The sequence below is a fragment of the Pelodiscus sinensis genome, chromosome 4 (genome assembly GCF_052426305.1).
Source record: "Pelodiscus sinensis isolate ZL-2025 chromosome 4, ASM5242630v1, whole genome shotgun sequence".
In the NCBI taxonomy this organism is placed as follows: domain Eukaryota; kingdom Metazoa; phylum Chordata; order Testudines; family Trionychidae; genus Pelodiscus; species Pelodiscus sinensis.
Genome location: NC_143055.1, coordinates 3,255,226 through 3,275,555, shown reverse-complemented (window position 1 = coordinate 3,275,555; position 20,330 = coordinate 3,255,226). Strand labels below are relative to the sequence as shown.

The 20,330-nt window shown below is 57.1% G+C and overlaps 1 protein-coding gene across 14 annotated transcripts in view; it reads right to left on the bottom strand.

Moving 5' to 3' along the window:
* The window catches only part of DYSF (dysferlin), a 269,126-nt gene that overhangs the window by 222,142 nt on the left and 26,654 nt on the right, over positions 1 to 20,330 (bottom strand). For all 14 annotated transcript variants that reach the window (XM_075931052.2, XM_075931053.2, XM_075931051.2 and 11 more), the window contains exon 4: positions 3,241 to 3,346. In XM_075931052.2, coding sequence (XP_075787167.2) covers positions 3,241 to 3,346 — 106 coding nt within the window. The remainder of the gene's footprint in view (positions 1 to 3,240; positions 3,347 to 20,330) is intronic.

The following is a 20,330-nucleotide window of genomic DNA, read 5'->3' as shown; positions in this document are numbered from 1 at the left end:
TTGCAACCGACCACGAGGGGCTGAAATTCACCTCCCCGGTCCCTGCTGGAGAACTAGTGCGATTGGGGCTTAACGAAGCTGAAATCGAACAAGGGGACCTGCTGGCCGTCTGCTACCAGGTTCCTGGGGGAAAGGCTCCGTCGGAGGGGTGAGACTCCAGATCACCAGCATGGAAACCCCCCCAGACGTTGTCCTGAGTTCTCCCCGCCCTGGGGGGACCCCGCAGCCTTGGGCTAAGCTGTATTGGGACCATTCCAGGGGCCCCTTACGGGTCTGAACCTGACCCACCCGGGGATGGGAGGTTCTGACCTGACAACTCCATAAGGAACCGAATCCAAGCCCCATTCCCTGACCAGTCAGTTATGAGCATCTGATTCGGTGGCCGTGCCGTGGCTAGACCGAAGCGGAGGAAGAGGAGGTGAAAAGCTGGGATGAATGAGGCCGGAGGGACGGCTCTCAGCTGGGCGAGCTTACGGGAACGGCTCTTGCACGTCCCAGTCCCAAGGCTGTCCCGGCCCTTGGCAGCTGCTCTGGGGGTAGGTCTGTGAGACAGAGTCAGTCTGCCCGGCCCCATGGCTGCACAGGACACGCTTCCCCGGAAGGGGGGCGGAAACACTTTCTTTAGAAACTCTCCCGTCTAAACAGGAAAGAGAAACACGCCGAGAGGCTAAAACCAGAGCCAGGAATGTCCTGCCGGATCCTACCGCCCCGGATCAGACCAGGTCCGGACCCAGGCTGCACCCGGCACAGTCCGTCCCCCCGGGGTCTGGAGCAGCGGCAGGGCTGGCCCACAACATTTTGGCTCCTGAGGCGGGGAGCTCAAAGGACAGCCCCATGCCCCCTCGCTTGGGCCAACACTTTGCAAGGCTCAGTTCTGCCTCCGTCCTGTTCCTTGTGCCCTCCTTCCTCCCGCCCCGCACTCCCCCATCTCTGCATCCAGAGCAGAGAGGAGACACCTGCACCAGCAGCAGACACAATTTTCTACACTCTGGGTCCTAGTGGTACCCCCCTAACCCCCCAGTCTGGCACTTGAGGCGGCCGCCTCCTGGTAAGGCCAGCCCTGCGCAGCGCTCCCCAACATCGAGCGGGGCCAGACCACACTCCCATGAGCCCGCCCACTCCGCCTCGGCTGGAGCGATTCACACGGGTGCCCCCCACCGCTGACTGCGGGAACCCAGGGCACTGCTGAAAAGCTGGTAGAGGTAGGCTAGCCCCTAGCTCCGCCCCTTCCGCCCAAGGCCCCGCCCTTTCCAGGCACCCGGCAATTCTATCGGTTCCGTGGCCGGAGCTGACCCAGCAGTGGGGCTCCCCCGGAAGAACAGAGGCTAAGGGCACCAACCCCACCCCACCTGGCTACTAGCCATTGATGGACCTAACCGGTCTTGCTGAGATCCGGGGGCAAGCTGACCTACCTCCGCAGCATGGACAGGGCCCGAGGGAGACGCAGGTGTTAGGGGAAGCTGCCTACAGTGTCCGAAAGGGACATCGGGAACGGTCGAGCAGCCAGCTGAATGGGGGAGACCCCAGTGGGCAGCCGAGAGAGACCCCACAGAGCTGGATTTCGGGGACGCGCCATTCTCCGAGGAGAGGAAGGATCAGCCCGGGGGGACGCTGCGAAAGATCCCAGGAGTTGTCACTGCTCGCGAGGGACGGGCACCAGGAGCGGAAAGCGTCCGGGGGGGGGGGAACACTCAGGAGCACTCCTCTCACTGCCGGGTCTGGGGGGCCGACCCAGCCCCTGCCGGCAGGGCTCAGAGGAGCGGCGTGTGAAAGGGACGTGTGTTTGCCGGACTTTCCCACCGCAAGGTGAGGAACTGAGCCGAAAGACCCGCCCAGAGTGCTCCGGGAAGGGCGCTTGGCTTGCGAGCGCCTGGCTTTGGATGTGGTTGTGGTATCTGCCCAGACAACGCCGGCTTCCCTTTTCTCACAAGTTCTCCTTTGTTCTACACAGGCTCCTGCTTGCGGGAGGGGAAGAGTTGCACCTGGGGGCGGGGGGTAAGTTTTCCCAGATAAGCAGGGGGATAAGACTTGAGCTGGTTTGGTGAAGTGCCCAGAGGAACACCTAGACAGCTCAGCCGGCCCTGCCGCTGCCGACTCCACCTGGCAGGAGAGTTACAAGCAATGTTACCTCCCATTTTTCCATCCGTGTGGGGAATGCATTTTGTTTGGCGCACCGAGGTGTATCCAGATGTGCACCACTAATGAAACATGCTGCCAGCAGTGGGAAGCGGTGGATGCTCTGCTAATCGGCTAGGCAGCATTTGAACCTCTCCTAGGCGGCTGCCCAAGCCCTCCACTTACAGGGAACACTGCTTCCAAGAGCCTGACACTCATTTCCCCCAGGCACCCGTGCTGGCAGGAGGTGGCAGGGGACGGGCTGGCTGGGCGTTTGGTACGTCAGGCGCTAGATCCGGATCTCAGCAAGACGGGTGTCAATCCACCGGCGTCAACAGCAGTCCTGGGAGCGCTGCCCCCTCCCCCCCCGCCTTCCTGTAAAGCTGAGAAATGCTGCAGGACTGGCGCCAGCTTGGCAGGTTCTCCGCAGCTCCAGAGGCCCCCGGGTCCTCGGTGCACCCCCCGATCTACCAGCACACAGATCGGGCTCAGCTGGGTCTGCGGGTCGCTGTGGGTCCCAGAGCTGGCCTCATCTCTGGACCCTCTCCAACTTCTGCATTTCTCCTCATTCTGCTCACACTTCCCTTCCAGGCTGCCCGGGCACCGGGGGGGGGGGGGGGGAGGGACCTGGTGGAACCGTCCCAGCCTCTGCTCCCGTTTTACCGAGACGGGCTTTTAGTCCTGGTTTCGAGGAGTTCTCAGGGCTGCCCCTGCTGCCGGTTCTGCTGGGCACGTGTTTCCTCGGGATGGGAATTCCCACCCCCCAGGGACTGACACCCCCACCAGCATTCCCTGCAAGCTGAGCACTTGGGCGGCCACCCAGGGGAGATTCGAGTGCTGCACAGATGAACGGCAGGGCACCCCAGGGCCCGCAGCCAGGTTTCTAATGGTGGTGCACATCTGCACACGCCTCGGTGCACAGAACAAAATTTATTCTGCACATGGATGGGGAAAAAATTAGAGGAGCCATTGACGATCATCTCCTTGCATGCAGCAGGACCATCGGTTTTCCATGGAACTCCAGAGGGGGGCAGAGCAGAGCGTGTGTATGGTACCTCTGCCCTCCGGCCATGCCCAAACCTCCCCCGTCATAGCCCCACGACCCACACATGGAGAGGATCTTACCCCCGTGCTCTGCCTCTTGGTGTCCAGCAGGGGCACGTTGAAACTGGCAGCCAGGCTGGGGGAGGCCAGGACGTCCCGCAGGGGCACATGTGCTTCCCCCAAAAACCTACAAAAGAGTCCGAGAAACGAAAAGTCAGTGGGGGAGGAAAAGAGTCAGTAAATGCATCCGGTTAACCCCCCGGATGGGGGGGGGGGAGGGATCCAGGAAACCAACCAGATCAGGTGTAAAACACGTGAAATCCCCCAGATTTACAAGTTTGGAAACTCACACAGACACAGCCCTGAAATCACCTCTCGGCCAGCCCCCGGGGCAGCAAACCCTGGATCTGTATTACACAGAGATCTCAGGTTCACGCAAACTTCCGGAGAACCAAGAGCTCCCTGTGGCGAAAGCTAAACTCCCCGCGGTCCCCTACATGCAGCTGCTCCTGCAAAGCACAAGACAGCGGTCACCAACCGATAGATCAGGATCTACTGGTAGATCTTTGGAGTCTGCACTACCTGCCTTGGCTATAACTGGTGACGTCTGCCTTGTCCATAGTAGCAAGGAGTCCTGTGGCACCTTATAGACTAACTGAAGTGTAGGAGCATAAGCTTCCGTGGGCAAAGATCCACTTCGTCAGATGCATGTAGTGGAAATTTCCAGAGGCAGGAATCAGAAATTTCCAGAGGCAGAGGTTTCCTGCCTCTGGAAATTTCCACTACATGCATCTGACGAAGTGGGTCTTTGCCCACGGAAGCTTTTGCTCCTACACTTCAGTTAGTCTATAAGGCGCCACAGGACTCCTCGTCGCTTTTGCAGATTCAGACTAACACAGCCACCCCTCTGATACTTGTCCATAGTGCGGCTCTGGCCTCTCTCAAGTCTGGTGCCACAACGCACACAGGCAGGGCCCGAGAGTCAGGAACGGTTTTGCATAACAATGCAGATTACGCCTGGGACGCGAGACCCCGTCAAGACACGGACCAAGCGGCCTTGTACTGGGACGTGTTTCTGATCAGCGAAAAGTACAGCTGCAGCCCTGGAACCGTCAACCGCACACACAGCAGCAGCAATCCCTGAGCAGCAGGATAGACCCCAGATAGGACATCGGGCATTTGACGTGTCCTGCCCAATACGGAATCCATTGGTAAATCGCATTAGAACGACCACGTCTCGCTTTGCCATGAATTAGGCTTAGTAAGAACAATCGGTGGGAGGGAACGGGCAGGGTCGACTCGCAGGTCCTGCTCGATGTGACTAGAAGCGATGAGGCCCGTCACACCGGCGGCCCCGTGCGTGGGAAGATACGGAGCCACGCCCCCCTGCCTGGCACGGTGGGTAGCATACGGGCGAAGCGTAAGGGTTGTCTACACAGCAAAGTTATTTCGAAATAACTTTCCTAGCGTCTACACAGGCCAACGGCTATTTCAAAATGAATTCGAAATAGCGGAGGGCTTATTTCGAAATTGGTAAACCTCATTCCACGAGGAATAGCGCCAATTTCGAAATTGCTATTTCCCGAGGTGCCCTGCTGGCTGCACTGGCCACAAGGTAACTTCTGACCTGATTCCCTGCCGGAACCAGCTCGTTGGGGGCTCAGGCTGGCCTTAAATGCAATTCAGCATCCAATCAGTGTGGCCGCGCTATTTGGAAATAGCAAAAAGCCATTTCGAAATGCATTGTGTGTGTAGAGGCGTTATTTCGAAATAAGAGATTGCGAAATGACGCCGTCATGTAGCCATACCCTCAGTGAATTAGGCTGTATCATTGTATGGAGCAGATCTTTCAGTAAGTGCTTTCGCATTGCTTTGCGCTGCATTCACTGCTTTCGAACAGTGGTCCCCAACGCGGCGCCCGCCGGTGCCATGGCGCCCGCCGGGCCATTTTGGTGGGCCTGCCGAGTGATCAGGGGCAGCTCCGTCCCCGGGTGCACGGTGCATGGGCTGGGCCGGCCCCGGGCGCGCGGCGTATGGGCGGCCCTGCTCCTCGGCACGCAGCACAGGAGCGGCACCAGCCCTGGGAGGGTGGCACAGGCACCGGGCACACGGCGTATGAGTGGCCCCGCCCCCGGGCGCCCGGCAGCCCCAAAAGCTTGGGGACCCCTGCTTTCGAAGGGATCGTATTTAAGGTTTACATTGCGTAGTACTTGTGCCAAAGGCTTGTCAGACTTAAACAACTGAATGAACCCTGTATCCCGTCTCCACAGAGCAGAGAACGGGCACAACAGGACTTGGGATGGAGTTTGCTGGCTGCTGGAGGGAGTGGGCCAGGGCCAGGGCGGGGGGGAGCCTCCCTTAGCCCCACTGCACCCCCACCCAGGAGCCACCAGCAGGGGCCCACTGCCCTAATTCTGACCCCAGTCGTCAACCCCCTGCTGCACCCTAAGCCCCTACCCCAGCCCCGAGCACCCTGCATCCAAACGCCCTCCTAGCGCCTGCTCCTAGAACCCCTCCTATATCCCAACGGGCTGCCCCAGGCTCAACTCGGAGCCCCCCCGCCCCCGCACTCCAGATCCCTAATCCAACACCAGAGCCTGCCCCACCGCTCTATGCCCCAGCCTGATGGAAGTGACCGAGGACGGGCAAGAGAGGGAGGCTGGAGTGAGCAGGGGCGGGGCCTCGGAGAAGGGGCGGAGCCAGGGGATTTATATTTGAGGTAGATCCTGGATTGCACTTAAATTCAAAAAGTGACCTCGCGCTTAAAGAGGTTGGCGACCGCTGGCGCAGCTGCTCTGCAGGGCAGGTTTAAAACTAACAAAAGAAAGTTGTTCTTCACACAGCGTGTAGTCAACCTGTGGAACTCCTTGCCAGAGGAGGCTGTGAAGGCTAGGACTAGAACAGAGTTTAAAGAGAAGCTAGATAATTTCATGGAGGTTAGGTCCATAAAAGGCTATTAGCCAGGGGATAAAATGGTGTCCTTGGCCTCTGTTTGTCAAAGGCTGGAGAGGGATGGCAGGAGACAAATCGCTTGATCATTGTCTTTGGTCCACCCCCTCTGGGGCACCTGGTGCTGGCCACTGTCGGCAGACAGGATACTGGGCTAGATGGACCTTTGGTCTGATCCAGTACAGCCGTTCTTATGTTCAGAACAGCACAGAACTGTAAGTGCAACGCATGGTACAATGTCAGCCTGGGCAAACGAGGAGGAGACATTATTGTATTCTCCCACCCCCGGCTGGAAGGCCCAATGGTGAGGGTGCTCGTTGGGGGCTCAGAAGACTGAAGTTCCCTACAGAGTATTAATGTCAATTTGAGTGACTCATGTAGCTGCTTTGTGCCTCAGTTTCCCCATATGTACAATAGTGGATGACAGCACTGGGCCTGTCTCACAGGGGTGAGGAAAAATACATGAATGACAGCAAGAGGCATTGATGATGGGAGATGTATCACCCCCTAAGCTGAACAGATTCCCCTCCACAGCCCTGTGAGACAGACCATTGCATTGAGGGGGAAACTGAGGCACAGCGAGGGGCCATGGAACATGAACTGGCTGGTCCCTGCTCCGGGCTCCCAGCCCTGAATCCAGACTGCTAGACGCCAGTGTCTCAATGCAGTGGTAACAACATTCACTCAGGACTGCCCCGTGCATATTACTTCTCTGTAACAAAGGCTGCTCGCTGTAACGGAAATCAGCCTTGTTATGTGTAAATAAGGAATGTGCAAGTTCCAAAATAAGTGTAAAGGCCAAAAGTTCATTTAAAAAAAACCCAGAACCAAACATAAAAGCAGCAGCAAATTGGTGACTATCTCCAGTGGGTGTATCAGACTACAGGGTTTTTTCGAAAAAAAGTAGGCTTTTTTAAAAAAAAACCCCTTCACCTCAGTCTAGACTGCAGCCGTGTTCTTTCGAAAGTAAATCGAAAGAACACAGCTGTTTTTTCGATCACGGTAAACCTCATTTTACGAGGAATAACACCTTTTTTCGAAAGTGCTCTTTCAAAAAAAGGCGCTATTGAATGCAAACTGTGCTTTTTCAAAAGAGAAAGCGACTCGCTTTTTTTAAAAAGCGGCTTATAGTCCAGACGCTCTCTTTCGAAAGATGTTGTTTCGAAAGATTCTTTCGAGGAAGCCTCTTTCGAAAGAGGCTTGGAGTCGAGCCGTAGCCATCGAGATGTGAGCCGGCGGCAAAATGAACAGATCTTAAAAAAAAAACAAGACGTTCTCAATTAAAACAAAGAGTTCGTAATCAAAACCCGCTTCGCGTAGCAAAACAAAACAAAAAATAAAAAGCAAAAAAAAAACCCAACAACCAAAAATAACAAACATCCGTCCAAAAACCAGCATAATAATGCAAACCTGACTTGTCCCACACAGGGGCTTGTGGGCAGAGAGAAACAATTTCGAAATACTACACAGGTATAAGCAGCCAGACCAGAGTCCGGCCTGCCCCACCAGACAGAAATCCGGCCCACGGTTTTTAATCTAGCTACCTCCCCCGAATTTGCTCCCCGGTACGGCTGGGTACAAGTTCTATTGCGGTGTCTGCGGCGCAGTGACTCATGGGGAGAGGGGCCGGGAGCCGGTGCACGCCGGGAGCTGGCGGATAACCGTTTCAATGGTTCCACCTCGACATCCTTATTTCCTAAGTCGCTTCCGTTCCATGAAAATGACTGAGTGTCTGAGCCCCCTGTCTTCCCCTCGCTCCACGCGCCAGGGCGTGAAATACGCTGCACTACCCCGGGGAGATGGGAATTCCTGGAAAAAAAAGGACCAGTCACGGCAGGGAGACAATGAGGGGAAGGGAGGTGCACTTCTGCGATGGGTTATCAGCCAAGCGGGGAGAGGGCGGGGACACAACGCACACTCAAGCCGGCAGCCAGAGCTTTATGGGTTTCCATTTTAAGCTCGACTACTCACAAATCACCGGCCAAGTCCCCCTGCGGAACTATTGTTTTTCCAAGGCTCCATTTGCGGCACAAATCCCGCCGCCTCCGGGGGCGCAGCCGCTAGCGACAGGACGGGAACCGCGTTTTCCCTCGCTGTGACTCTCAGGCACAATCAGGGCAATGCTGATTGACACCAGCTGGAGATCTGGCCCTCTGGTTCCCATGGAGCAATGGCTGGGTTACTCCGAGGCAGCTCTGGCCCTTTATTTCTAAGGGATCTCTCTCTCTCACACACACACACACACACACCAGATACCAGTGTTCCCTGTAAGCTGGGTGCTTGGGCAGCGACCCAGGAGAAACTCAAGTGCTGCCCAGCTGATTGGCAGAGTGCCAGCAGCCTGCATTTCTATTGGTGGTGCACATCTGCACTTGCCTTGGTGCGCCAAACAAAATTTATTCCACACATGAATGGAAACTATTAGAGGGAACCCTGCCTGAGCCCCCCGCCGTTACGGCGGCAAACTCTGCACTTTGACACGGGTTCCTACCACTCAGGGAAGCAAGAACCACAGGGCAGAAGGCCCAGGGGACTGCAGCTTCCTCTCTGCACCAGCCGCAGCGATGCTGCTCGGTTACACACACCCGGCCTGAGCGACAGACGTCACTGACACCTGGACGGAAGGGTGTGAAGGAAAAGCCAGTGGCTACGAGGAGCGGGCCTAGTGACGCAGCAGGGGCAGCTCTTCTCTCAGCATCAGTACTGATCTCAATACCCCATGGCTGCACTGCAGGGAGCGAGATGGGCCCCATAGGATGCCACAGGGAGCCAGATGGGCCCCTGGGGGCGCCGCGCCGCAGGGAGCCAGGTGGGTCCCAGGGGGGCACCGTGCCACAGGGAGCCAGGTGGGTCCCAGGGGGGCACCGTGCCGCAGGGAGACAGGTGGGCCCCAGGGGGCGCCACGCCGCAGGGAGACAGGTGGGTCCCAGGGGGGCACCGTGCCACAGGGAGCCAGGTGGGCCCCAGGGGGCGCCGTGCCGCAGGGAGACAAGTGGGCCCCAGGGGGCGCCGTGCCGCAGGGAGCCAGGTGGGTCCCAGGGGGGCACCGTGCCACAGGGAGCCAGGTGGGCCCCAGGGGGCGCCGTGCCGCAGGGAGACAAGTGGGCCCCAGGGGGGCACCGTGCCGCAGGGAGACAGGTGGGTCCCAGGGGGCGCCGTGCCGCAGGGAGACAGGTGGGTCCCAGGGGAGCACCGTGCCGCAGGGAGACAGGTGGGCCCCAGGGGGCGCCGTGCCACAGGGAGACAGGTGGGCCCCAGGGGGCGCCGCGCCGCAGAGAGCCAGGTGGGTCCCAGGGGGCGCCGTGCCGCAGGGAGACAGGTGGGTTCCAGGGGGCGCCGTGCCGCAGAGAGCCAGGTGGGCCCCAGGGGGCGCCGCGCCGCAGGGAGACAGGTGGGTCCCAGGGGGCGCCGTGCCGCAGGGAGACAGGTGGGCCCCAGGGGGCGCCGTGCCGCAGAGACCCAGGTGGGCCCCAGGGGGCGCTGCGCCGCAGAGAGCCAGGTGGGCCCCAGGGGGCGCCGCGCCGCAGAGAGCCAGGTGGGCCCCAGGGGGCGCCGTGCCGCAGAGACCCAGGTGGGCCCCAGGGGGCGCTGCGCCGCAGGGAGCCAGGTGGGTCCCAGGGGGCGCCGTGCCGCAGGGAGACAGGTGGGCCCCAGGGGGCGCCGTGCCGCAGGGAGACAGGTGGGCCCCAGGGGGCGCCGCGCCGCAGGGAGCCAGGCGGGCCCCAGGGGGCGCCGTGCCGCAGGGAGCCAGGCGGGCCCCAGGGGGCGCCGTGCTGCAGGGAGACAGGTGGGCCCCAGGGGGCGCCACGCCGCAGGGAGCCAGGTGGGCCCCAGGGGGCGCCGCGCCGCAGGGAGACAGGTGGGTCCCAGGGGGCGCCGTGCCGCAGAGACCCAGGTGGGCCCCAGGGGGCGCCGCGCCGCAGGGAGCCAGGTGGGTCCCAGGGGGCGCCGTGCCGCAGGGAGACAGGTGGGCCCCAGGGGGCGCCGCGCCGCAGGGAGCCAGGCGGGCCCCAGGGGGCGCCGTGCCGCAGGGAGCCAGGCGGGCCCCAGGGGGCGCCGTGCTGCAGGGAGACAGGTGGGCCCCAGGGGGCGCCACGCCACAGGGAGCCAGGTGGGCCCCAGGGGGCGCCGTGCCGCAGGGAGACAGGTGGGCCCCAGGGGGCGCCGTGCCGCAGGGAGACAGGTGGGCCCCAGGGGGCGCCGCGCCGCAGGGAGCCAGGCGGGCCCCAGGGGGCGCCGTGCCGCAGGGAGCCAGGTGGGCCCCAGGGGGCGCCGCGCCGCAGGGAGCCAGGTGGGCCCCAGGGGGCGCCGCGCTGCAGGGAGACAGGTGGGCCCCAGGGGGCGCCGCGCCGCAGAGAGCCAGGTGGGCCCCAGGGGGGCGCCGTGCCGCAGAGACCCAGGTGGGCCCCAGGGGGCGCCGTGCCGCAGGGAGACAGGTGGGTCCCAGGGGGGCACCGTGCCGCAGAGACCCAGGTGGGCCCCAGGGGGCGCCGCGCCGCAGGGAGCCAGGTGGGTCCCAGGGGGCGCCGTGCCGCAGGGAGACAGGTGGGCCCCAGGGGGCGCCGCGCCGCAGGGAGCCAGGCGGGCCCCAGGGGGCGCCGTGCCGCAGGGAGCCAGGCGGGCCCCAGGGGGCGCCGTGCTGCAGGGAGACAGGTGGGCCCCAGGGGGCGCCACGCCACAGGGAGCCAGGTGGGCCCCAGGGGGCGCCGTGCCGCAGGGAGACAGGTGGGCCCCAGGGGGCGCCGTGCCGCAGGGAGACAGGTGGGCCCCAGGGGGCGCCGCGCCGCAGGGAGCCAGGCGGGCCCCAGGGGGCGCCGTGCCGCAGGGAGCCAGGTGGGCCCCAGGGGGCGCCGCGCCGCAGGGAGCCAGGTGGGCCCCAGGGGGCGCCGCGCTGCAGGGAGACAGGTGGGCCCCAGGGGGCGCCGCGCCGCAGAGAGCCAGGTGGGCCCCAGGGGGGCGCCGTGCCGCAGAGACCCAGGTGGGCCCCAGGGGGCGCCGTGCCGCAGGGAGACAGGTGGGTCCCAGGGGGGCACCGTGCCGCAGAGACCCAGGTGGGCCCCAGGGGGCGCCGCGCCGCAGGGAGACAGGTGGGCCCCAGGGGGCGCCGTGCCGCAGGGAGACAGGTGGGTCCCAGGGGGGCACCGTGCCGCAGGGAGACAGGTGGGTCCCAGGGGGGCACCGTGCCGCAGAGAGCCAGGTGGGTCCCAGGGGGGCACCGTGCCGCAGGGAGACAGGTGGGCCCCAGGGGGCGCCGTGCCGCAGGGAGACAGGTGGGCCCCAGGGGGGCACCGTGCCGCAGAGAGCCAGGTGGGTCCCAGGGGGGCACCGTGCCGCAGGGAGCCAGGTGGGCTCCAGGGGGCGCCGTGCCGCAGGGAGCCAGGTGGGCCCCAGGGGGCGCCGTGCCGCAGGGAGACAGGTGGGCCCCAGGGGGCGCCGCGCCGCAGGGAGACAGGTGGGCCCCAGGGGGCGCCGTGCCGCAGGGAGCCAGGTGGGCTCCAGGGGGCGCCGCGCCGCAGGGAGACAGGTGGGCCCCAGGGGGCGCCGTGCCGCAGGGAGCCAGGTGGGCCCCAGGGGGCGCCGCGCCGCAGAGACCCAGGTGGGCCCTAGGGGGCGCCGCGCCGCAGAGACCCAGGTGGGCCCTAGGGGGCGCCGCGCCGCAGGGAGACAGGTGGGCCCCAGGGGGCGCCGTGCCGCAGGGAGACAGGTGGGCCCCAGGGGGCGCCGTGCCGCAGACAGCGCCCTCTTTCCGAAAGGTTCTCTACAACTTTCTACGGCACAGCCTGCAGCACAGCTGGCTTCTAAGCCATCTCCCGGTGCGCACCAGCTGTCGGGCCTCCTCCCGGGGAGCCGGTGGCACGGCAGACTCCGCAGGATACATTTTAAGCGGCACAGCCCGCAGCGCGGGGAGCGGGTGTGTAACCTGGACAGACACTAAGGAGCTGATGCTTCCCGATTAACCCTTTCAACGGTCCCAGTTTTACGTCCCTCGTTCCGGGGCCAGGGGATCGCAGGCTCTAGGGACCCATGTGGGAAACACACTTTTAATAACGGGCTCGCCTGCCTTGCCGCGCGGCGCAGCAGGACAGAGGAGGTGATCCCAGGGTCCCTTCTGGCCTGGGAACCTGTCAGGCTTTGAGGATGTAATAACGGGGAGGGAGAGCAGAGCAGCTGTTAAATCGCAGCATCAGAGAACACTACGACTGGAAGGGACCTCGCGAGGTCACCAAGTCCAGTCCCCTGCCCCCACGGCAGGACCAAGCACCGTCTAGATCATCCCTGACAGGTGTCTGTCCAACCTGCTCTGAAATATCCCCAGGGATGGAGATTCCACAACCCCTCGAGGCAACTTATTCCAGTGTTTAACCACCCTGACAGGCAGGAATTTTTTCCTAATGTCCAACCTAAACCTCCCTTCCTGCAGTTTAAGCCCCTTGCTTCTTGTCCTGCCCTCAGAGGCCAAGGAGAACAAGTTTTCTCCCTCCTCCTCCTAACACCCTTTTAGATGCTTGAAAACCGCTCTCATGTCACTGCTCCGTCTTCTCCTTTCCAAACTAAACAAGCCCAATTCTTTCATAGCTCATGTTCTCTAGACCTTGAATCATTTCTGTTGCTCTTCTCTGGACCTTCTCCAGTTTCTCCACGTCCTTCCTGAAATGTGGTGCCCACAACTGGACACAAGACTCCAACGGAGGCCGAATCAGCGCAGAGCAGAGCAGAAGAATGACGTCTCGTGTCCTGCTCACAACACTCCTGTGAATGCCTCTCAGAGTCACGTTGGCTTTTTTGCAACAGTGTCGCAGTGTTGGCCCTAAAGTACAAGGCCTGAACATGAAGCTCCAGTCCAGGATCTGAGCTTCCGGGCAGCCGTGGGGGTCACAATCGGTTTCCCCATCGGTGAGGAATCTGAGGACAATTCACCTCGCAGAGGGGTGGTTCGTTATGTCTGTAACGCACCAGGAGACGCCTGGTGGGGCGAGCGCTCGTGGGCAGTGGTCCGTGTTCTCACCGGCTGGTTTCCCAAGAGAAGTGGGTTTCAATCGTTTCTCGGCCACACAGGGAATTTAAAACACTGTCTCAGGGGAGTGTGTGCCCAGGCTGCCAGAGCCCAGATCAGACTTCATCCTAGGCCCCTTCCCCAGCGTTCCTGCAAAGCAACCAGAGGGCAAAAAAAAATCAACCCTCCCTCCCTGTCTCTCAGGGCAATCCCCAGCTGTCGTCACTCCACACTCGGGAGATGGTCCAGCAGAGCTGGATGCGGGCTCCCTTACTACCCTGACTCCTCTGCTACCGATCACTGCCATTCCTGGCCCGGGACAGATCTCTCCCGGCGTGTGCTGCGGCCACAGAGCAACGGCGAGAAGGAATTTGCATGAGCTACCCACTACTTGCCCTGCCTGATTTACATCACTGAGCACCTGCGACAGGCGGGCCTCCCATGGCCCAGCTGAGCTGCAGCAAGAGCACAGGGCCCCGCAGCTGAAATCGGGCCCAGCGAGGGACGTATAAAACCAACCGCCTGCAAGCGGAGACACAAGCTCGCCTTCCGGCGGAGGCTACCGCCCTGGAAAGCTAGAGCCGTGCCCTGAACGGAGTTCACGTGGATTCACTCCAGGGGCAACAGAGTCCAGCGCCTGCTGCATGAAGAGACCGAGAGGCAACAGAGCTCGGGCCGTGTCCAGGCCACGCAGAGACAAAATCCACAAAGATCAGCTAGTGATTTTAGGTGCAGGACAAAGTAAAGGATAAAAAACCACCCATTCCCCAAGCACCAGTTCCAAAGCGGTAGGGACCCTGCGGGTGAGACCTGTGCACTCGGCATAGAATCATAGGACTGGAAGGGACCTCGAGAGGTCATCGAGTCCAGCCCCCCGCCCTCAAGGCAGGACCAAGCTCCGTCTACACCATCCCTGACAGATGTCTATCTAACCTGTTCTTAAATATCTCCAGAGAGGGAGATTCCACCACCTCCCTTGGCAATTTATTCCAATATTTGACCACCCTGACAGTTAGGAATTTTTTCCTAATGTCCAATCTAAACCTCCCCTGCTGCACTTTAAGCCCATTACTCCTTGTCCTGTCCTCAGAAACCAAGAGGAACAAATTTTCTCCTTCCTCCTTGTGACACCCTTTTAGATATTTGAAAACCGCTATCATGTCCCCCCTTAATCTTCTTTTTTCCAAACTAAACAAGCCCAGTTCATGAAGCCTGGCTTCATAGGTCATGTTCTCTAAACCTTTAATCATTCTTGTCGCTCTTCTCTGTACCCTTTCCAATTTCTCCACATCTTTCTTGAAATGTGGCACCCAGAACTGGACACAGTACTCCAGCTGAGGCCTAACTAGTGCAGAGTAGAGCGGCAGAATGACTTCACGAGTTTTGCTTACAACACACCTGTTGATACAACCTAGAATCATATTTGCTTTTTTTGCAACAGCATCACACTGTTGACTCATATTCAACTTGTGGTCCACTATGACCCCTAGATCCCTTTCCGCCATGCTCCTTCCTAGACAGTCACTTCCCATCTTGTATGTATGGAACTGATTGTTCCTTCCTAAGTGGAGCATTTTGCATTTCTCTTTATTAAACCTCATCCTGTTTACCTCTGACCATTTCTCTAACTTGCTAAGGTCATTTTGAATTATGTCCCTATCTCCAAAGAAGTCGCAACCCCACCCAGTTTGGTATCATCTGCAAACTTAATAAGCGTACTCTCTATCCCAATATCTACATCATTGATGAAGATATTGAACAGTACGGGTCCCAAAACAGACCCTTGAGGAACTCCACTTGTTATCCCTTTCCAGCAGGATTTAGAACCGTTAACAACAACTCTCTGACTACGGTTATCCAGCCAATTATGCACCCACCTTATCGTGGCCCTATCTAAGTTATATTTGCCTAGTTTATCAATAAGAATATCACACGAGACCGTATCAAATGCCTTACTAAAGTCTAGGTATATGACATCCACCGCTTCTCCCTTATCCACAAGGCTCGTTATCCTATCAGAGAAAGCTATCAGATGGGAACAGTTAACCAGTGAACCAGTGGAGACAGGAGCAGCTGGTGCCCCCCGCCACGGGCAGCTGGTGCGCCCCCCACACACTTTCACAAGTGAACATTATGTGTAACCTTATTAACCAATTGTACACACCCAGAACGGGAAGTGGCTGTCCGGGAAAGAGTCCTGCAGAAAAGGATCTAGGGGCCAGAGTGGACCACAAGCTAAACATGAGCTAACAATATGACATGATTGCAAAAGCAAAGCAAATATCATTCTGGGAGTGTTGTGAGCAAGACATGAGAAGTCATTCTCCCGCTCTGCTCTGCGCGGATTAGGGCTTGTGACCAGTTCTGGGCCACACATTTCAAGAAAGATGTGGAGAAACCGGAGAAGGTCCAGAGAAGACCAACCACAATGATTCAAGGTCTAGAGAACATGAGCTATGAGGGAAGACTGAAAAAACTGAGTTTGTTTAGTTTAGAAAAGAGAAGACTGAGGGGGGACATGAGAGCTGTTTTCAAGAATCTAAAAGGGTGTCACAGGGAGGAGGGAGAAAAATTGTTCTCCTTGGCCTCTGAGGACAGGACAAACAGCAATGGGCTTAAACTGCAGCAAGAGAGGTTGAGGTTGGACATTAGGAAAAACTTCCTGCCTCTCGGGATGGTTAAACACTGGAATAAATTGCCTATGGAGGTTGTGAAATCTCCATCACTGGAGAAAAGCAAAAAAAGATTTTGAGGAACAGCTGGCCAAAAACTCAAAAAACAATAGCAAAATGTTTTTTAAGTACATTAGAAGCAGGAAGCCGCTAAAAAACCAGTGGGTCCCCTAGACAATCGAGATACAAAAGGAGCAATCAAGGATGATAAAACCATTGTGGAGAAGCTAAATGATTTCTTTGCATCAGTCTTCACAGCTAAGGATGTTGGGGAGATTCCCAAACCTGCACCGTCCTTTGTGGGGGATGAATCGGAGGAACTGTCCCAGATTGAAGTGTCATTAGAGGAGGTTTCGGAACAAATAAAAAACGTAACGTAAACAAATCCCCGGGACCGGATGGCATTCATCCAAGGGTTCTAAAAGAACTCAAATGGGAAATTGCAGAACTGTTAACTGTGGTTTGTAATCGATCCCTTAAATCGGCTTCCATACCTACTGACTGGAAGATAGCTAGCGTGACACCAATATTTAAAAAGGGCTCTAGAGGTGATCCCGGCAATTACAGACCGGTAAGTCTAACGTCAGTACCAGGCAAATTAGTCGAAACAACAGTCAAGAATAAAATTGTTAGGCACGTAGAAGAACATAATTTGTTGGGCAAAAGTCAACATAATTTCTGTAAAGAGAAATCATGTCTTACTAATGAATTAGAGTTCTTTGAAGGGGTTAGCAAACATATGGACAAGGAGGAATCCAGTAGATATACTATACTTAGATTTTGACAGTCCCTCACCAAAGGCTCTTGTGTAAATTACACGGTCATGGGATAAGAGGGAAGGTCCTTTCATGGATTGAAAATTGGTTAAAAGACAGGAAACAAAGCGTAGGAATAAATGGTAAATTTTCAGAGTGGAGAGGGGTAACTAGTGGTGTCCCCCAAGGATCAGTCCTGGGACTGATCCTATTCAACTTATTCATAAATGATCTGGAGAAAAGGGTAAGCAGTGAGGTGGTAAAGTTTGTGGATGATACCAAACTGTTTAAGATAGTCAAGACAGAAGCAGACTGTGAAGAACTTCAAAAAGATCTCACCAAACTGAGTGATTAGGCAACAAAATGGCAAATGAAGTTTAAAGTGTAAAGTAATGCACATTGGAAAAAATAACCCCAATTATACGTACAGTATGATGGGGGCTAATTTGGCTACGACAAATCAGGAAAGAGATCTTGGAGTTATCGTGGACAGTTCTCTGAAAACTTCCACACAGTGTGCAGCGGCGGTCAAAAAGGCAAACAGAATGTTAGGAATTATTAAGAAAAGGATAGAAAATAAGACCCAGAACATCTTACTGCCCCTGTATAAAACTATGGAACGCCCACATCTTGAATACTGTGTACAGATGTGGTCTCCTCACCTCAAAAAAGATATTTTGTTCTTGGAAAGGGTTCAGAAAAGGGCAACTAAAATGATTCGGGGTTTGGAACGGGTCCCATATAAGGAGAGGCTAAAGCGACTGGGACTTTTCAGTTTGGAAAAAAGGAGACAGAGGGGATATGATAAAGGTCTATAAAATCATGAGTGGTGTGGAGAGGGTGAATAAAGAAAAGTTCTTCATTAGTTCCCATAATGGACTAGAGGACACCAAATGAAATTAATGGGTAGCAGGTTTAAAACTAATACGCGAAAGTTCTTCTTCACACAGCGTGTAGTCAACCTGTGGAACTCCTTGCCAGAGGAGGCTGTGAAGGCTAGAACTATAATAGAGTTTAAATTGAAGCTAGATAAATTCATGGAGGTTATGTCCATAAAAGGCTATTAGCCAGGGGATAAAATGGTGTCCCTGGCCTCTGTTTGTCAGAGGCTGGAGAGGAATGGCAGGAGACAAATCGCTTGATCATTGTCTTCAGTCCACCCCCTCCGGGGCACCTGGTGCTGGCCACTGTGGGCAGACAGGATACTGGGCTAGATGGACCTTTGGTCTGACTCAGTCCGGCCGTTCTTATGTTCTTAGATATTGAAGAGCAGGTTGGACAGACACCAGTCAGGGACAATCTAGATGGTGCTGGGTCCTGCCATGAGGGCAGGGAACTGGACTTGGTGACCTTGCGAGGTCCCTTCCAGTTCTAGGGTTCTATGATTCTGTCCCTAGTGTGCATGGGACTTTACTTCTCCACAACCCCAGGCAAATATTACACCAAAAAGCAGTGCCCAGGCTGCCTGTAACAGGGATCCCAGTGGGAGTGAACAGGACAGGGAATCATCCAGGGATCCTTCCCGTCACCCAACCCAGCCTCTGACAAGCAGAGGCTAGAGACACCCTCCCGATGTTTCTAGAACAGCAAAAGCCGCAGTTTGGGTGCAGTTCTCTTGGCCTTTCGCTGGTCTCGCTTATTTCCTTCGGGAGTCACTACAGTCTATGCTGCCAGAAGCGCCGGTTTGCCAGGAGGCACCGGGTCTCCACGAGGAGGGCTGCTCTATATTTTTTCAAGTCAACGAGGTCTTAGAAAGGAGAGGGAGGCTCTGATTGCAAAGATCAGCTGATGGCTCGTTTTGGTAAGTTGAGCGGAGGGGCTTCGGCAAGAACCACCGCTCCTCCCCAACCCCGATCAAGGAGGAACCAAGCCCAGGTAGGACCCTGGGGCAACTTTGCATGAGAGGCCAGGTCCGCACCCCACCAACAGGGGGCTCGGCGGACAGATACGTGCTGGCATTCGGAACATTTGCATGCTCCACTGCGGGTGGCATCTCAGGTGGGAGGAGCCTGTTTTGTGGGTGGAGCTTGAAAGAGAACCGCCTCTTTTCCCTTTCCTGCTTCCCACAATCAGAGCCCGGATCTGCATCTAGCTGGTTCACTGGGACACCGTTTCAGCCGGTTCATGGATTTGCATGGAAAACAGATTGGAACAGACGGCGAGATTGGGAAGGGTTTTTCAAATGTTTGGGACGAGGCAGAACCTGTGTTCCCTGCGCCCTGACTGCATGGGCAGCCCCCCCAGGAGAGAGCCAGGTGCATGTGTTTCTGTCAGTGGTGCACATCTCTCAGTGCACATAAAATTTATTCCACATAGCGATGGGAAAAAATGAGAATGAGCAATAGGAATCGAACCTGCTGAGTTCCACCCTGCACTAGGGACACTGCATGTAGGAAGCAGGAAAAGCCCTGGAGCCCTTTGTAACAGGTTTTGGTCTCAGAGAAGAGCTGGATTAGAGCCTGCAGCCAATTCCCTCCAGAGACACGCCCTTCCCCATTTAGCTTCTCACGCGGCCCATCTCCTAGCGTAAACAGGAGTGTTGCGAGCAAGACCCGAGGAGTCATTCTTCCGCTCTGCTCTGTGCTGATTAGGCCTCCGTTGGAGTCTTGTGTCCAGTTCTGGGCACCGCGTTTCAAGAAAGATGTGGAGAAATTGGAGAGGGTCCAGAGAAAAGCAACAAGAATGATTAAAGATCTAGAGAATATGACCTATGAAGGAAGGCTGAAGGAATTGGGCTTGTTTAGTTTGGAAAAGAGAAGACAGAGGGAACATGAGAGCTGCTTTCAAGTACCTAGAAGGGTGTTACAAGGAGGAGGGAGAAAATTGTTCTCCTTGGCCTCTGAGGACAGGACAAGACGCAATGGGCTTAAACTGCAGCAAGGGAGGTTTAGGTTGGACAGTAGGAAAAACTTCCTAGCTATCAGAATCCCAGGAGAGATTCCAGCGCTGCCCCGCTGATTAGCAAAGCACCCACTGCTCGGTTATTGTTTCTACGGGTGGTGCACATGCCTCCGTGCACATAAAAATTTATTCCACACGAGGACGGAAAATATCAGAGGGAACATTGGAGCCCCCTTTTGTAAAAAAGTAAGTATTTCTATAGTTCACCTTCCCTTGCAACAAACCATTTGAGCAGAGGTTGGAGAGGGGCAGGGAACGGAGGAGTCCACTTTTTCCAGTGAGAAAAGCTGCAGGCTCTAGCCTGGAAATTCCAGGGCAAGATTTACCGTGTCGCTAACCCAGCTGTTTCAAAACATCCCCTGCAGGGCCCAGAAGAAACCTCCCCGTCCAGATTCCAGCCGAGCCCATGGATTATGGTGCCCTGCAGCCAGACAGCAGCACAAAATTCACACCGGCCGGGCTGTCAGCATCCAGGCATTCCTATCTCCAAGCATCGTCTTCCCCACCTTCTGGTCGGGGGCTCCATAGAGCCAGATTAAAGTCCTGCCCATTCAGTCCTGCCGGAAGGCGGGTTTGTCTCTTTCCATCAGGACGGCTCCAAGGTGGGGAGGAATGCAAATGAAGACATTCGAAATTGCAAATGAAGCCAGGGTTTAAATATCCCATGCTGCATTTGCATATTCGCATTATGGCGCTATTTCGAAATAACAGACGCTGTTAAATAGCGATAGAGATGTAGCCGTAACAAAAGACAGAACTATGCAGCACTTTAAAGGACAAAGGAGAAGTGGGGCGACCTGCTGAGTATGTGTGTGGTGGTGGAAGGGTGGCGGAGAGTCTTGGCTGGCTTAGGAGGCAGGGAGGGGGCCCTGGCTCTGGGCTCCCCAAAATGGATTGTAC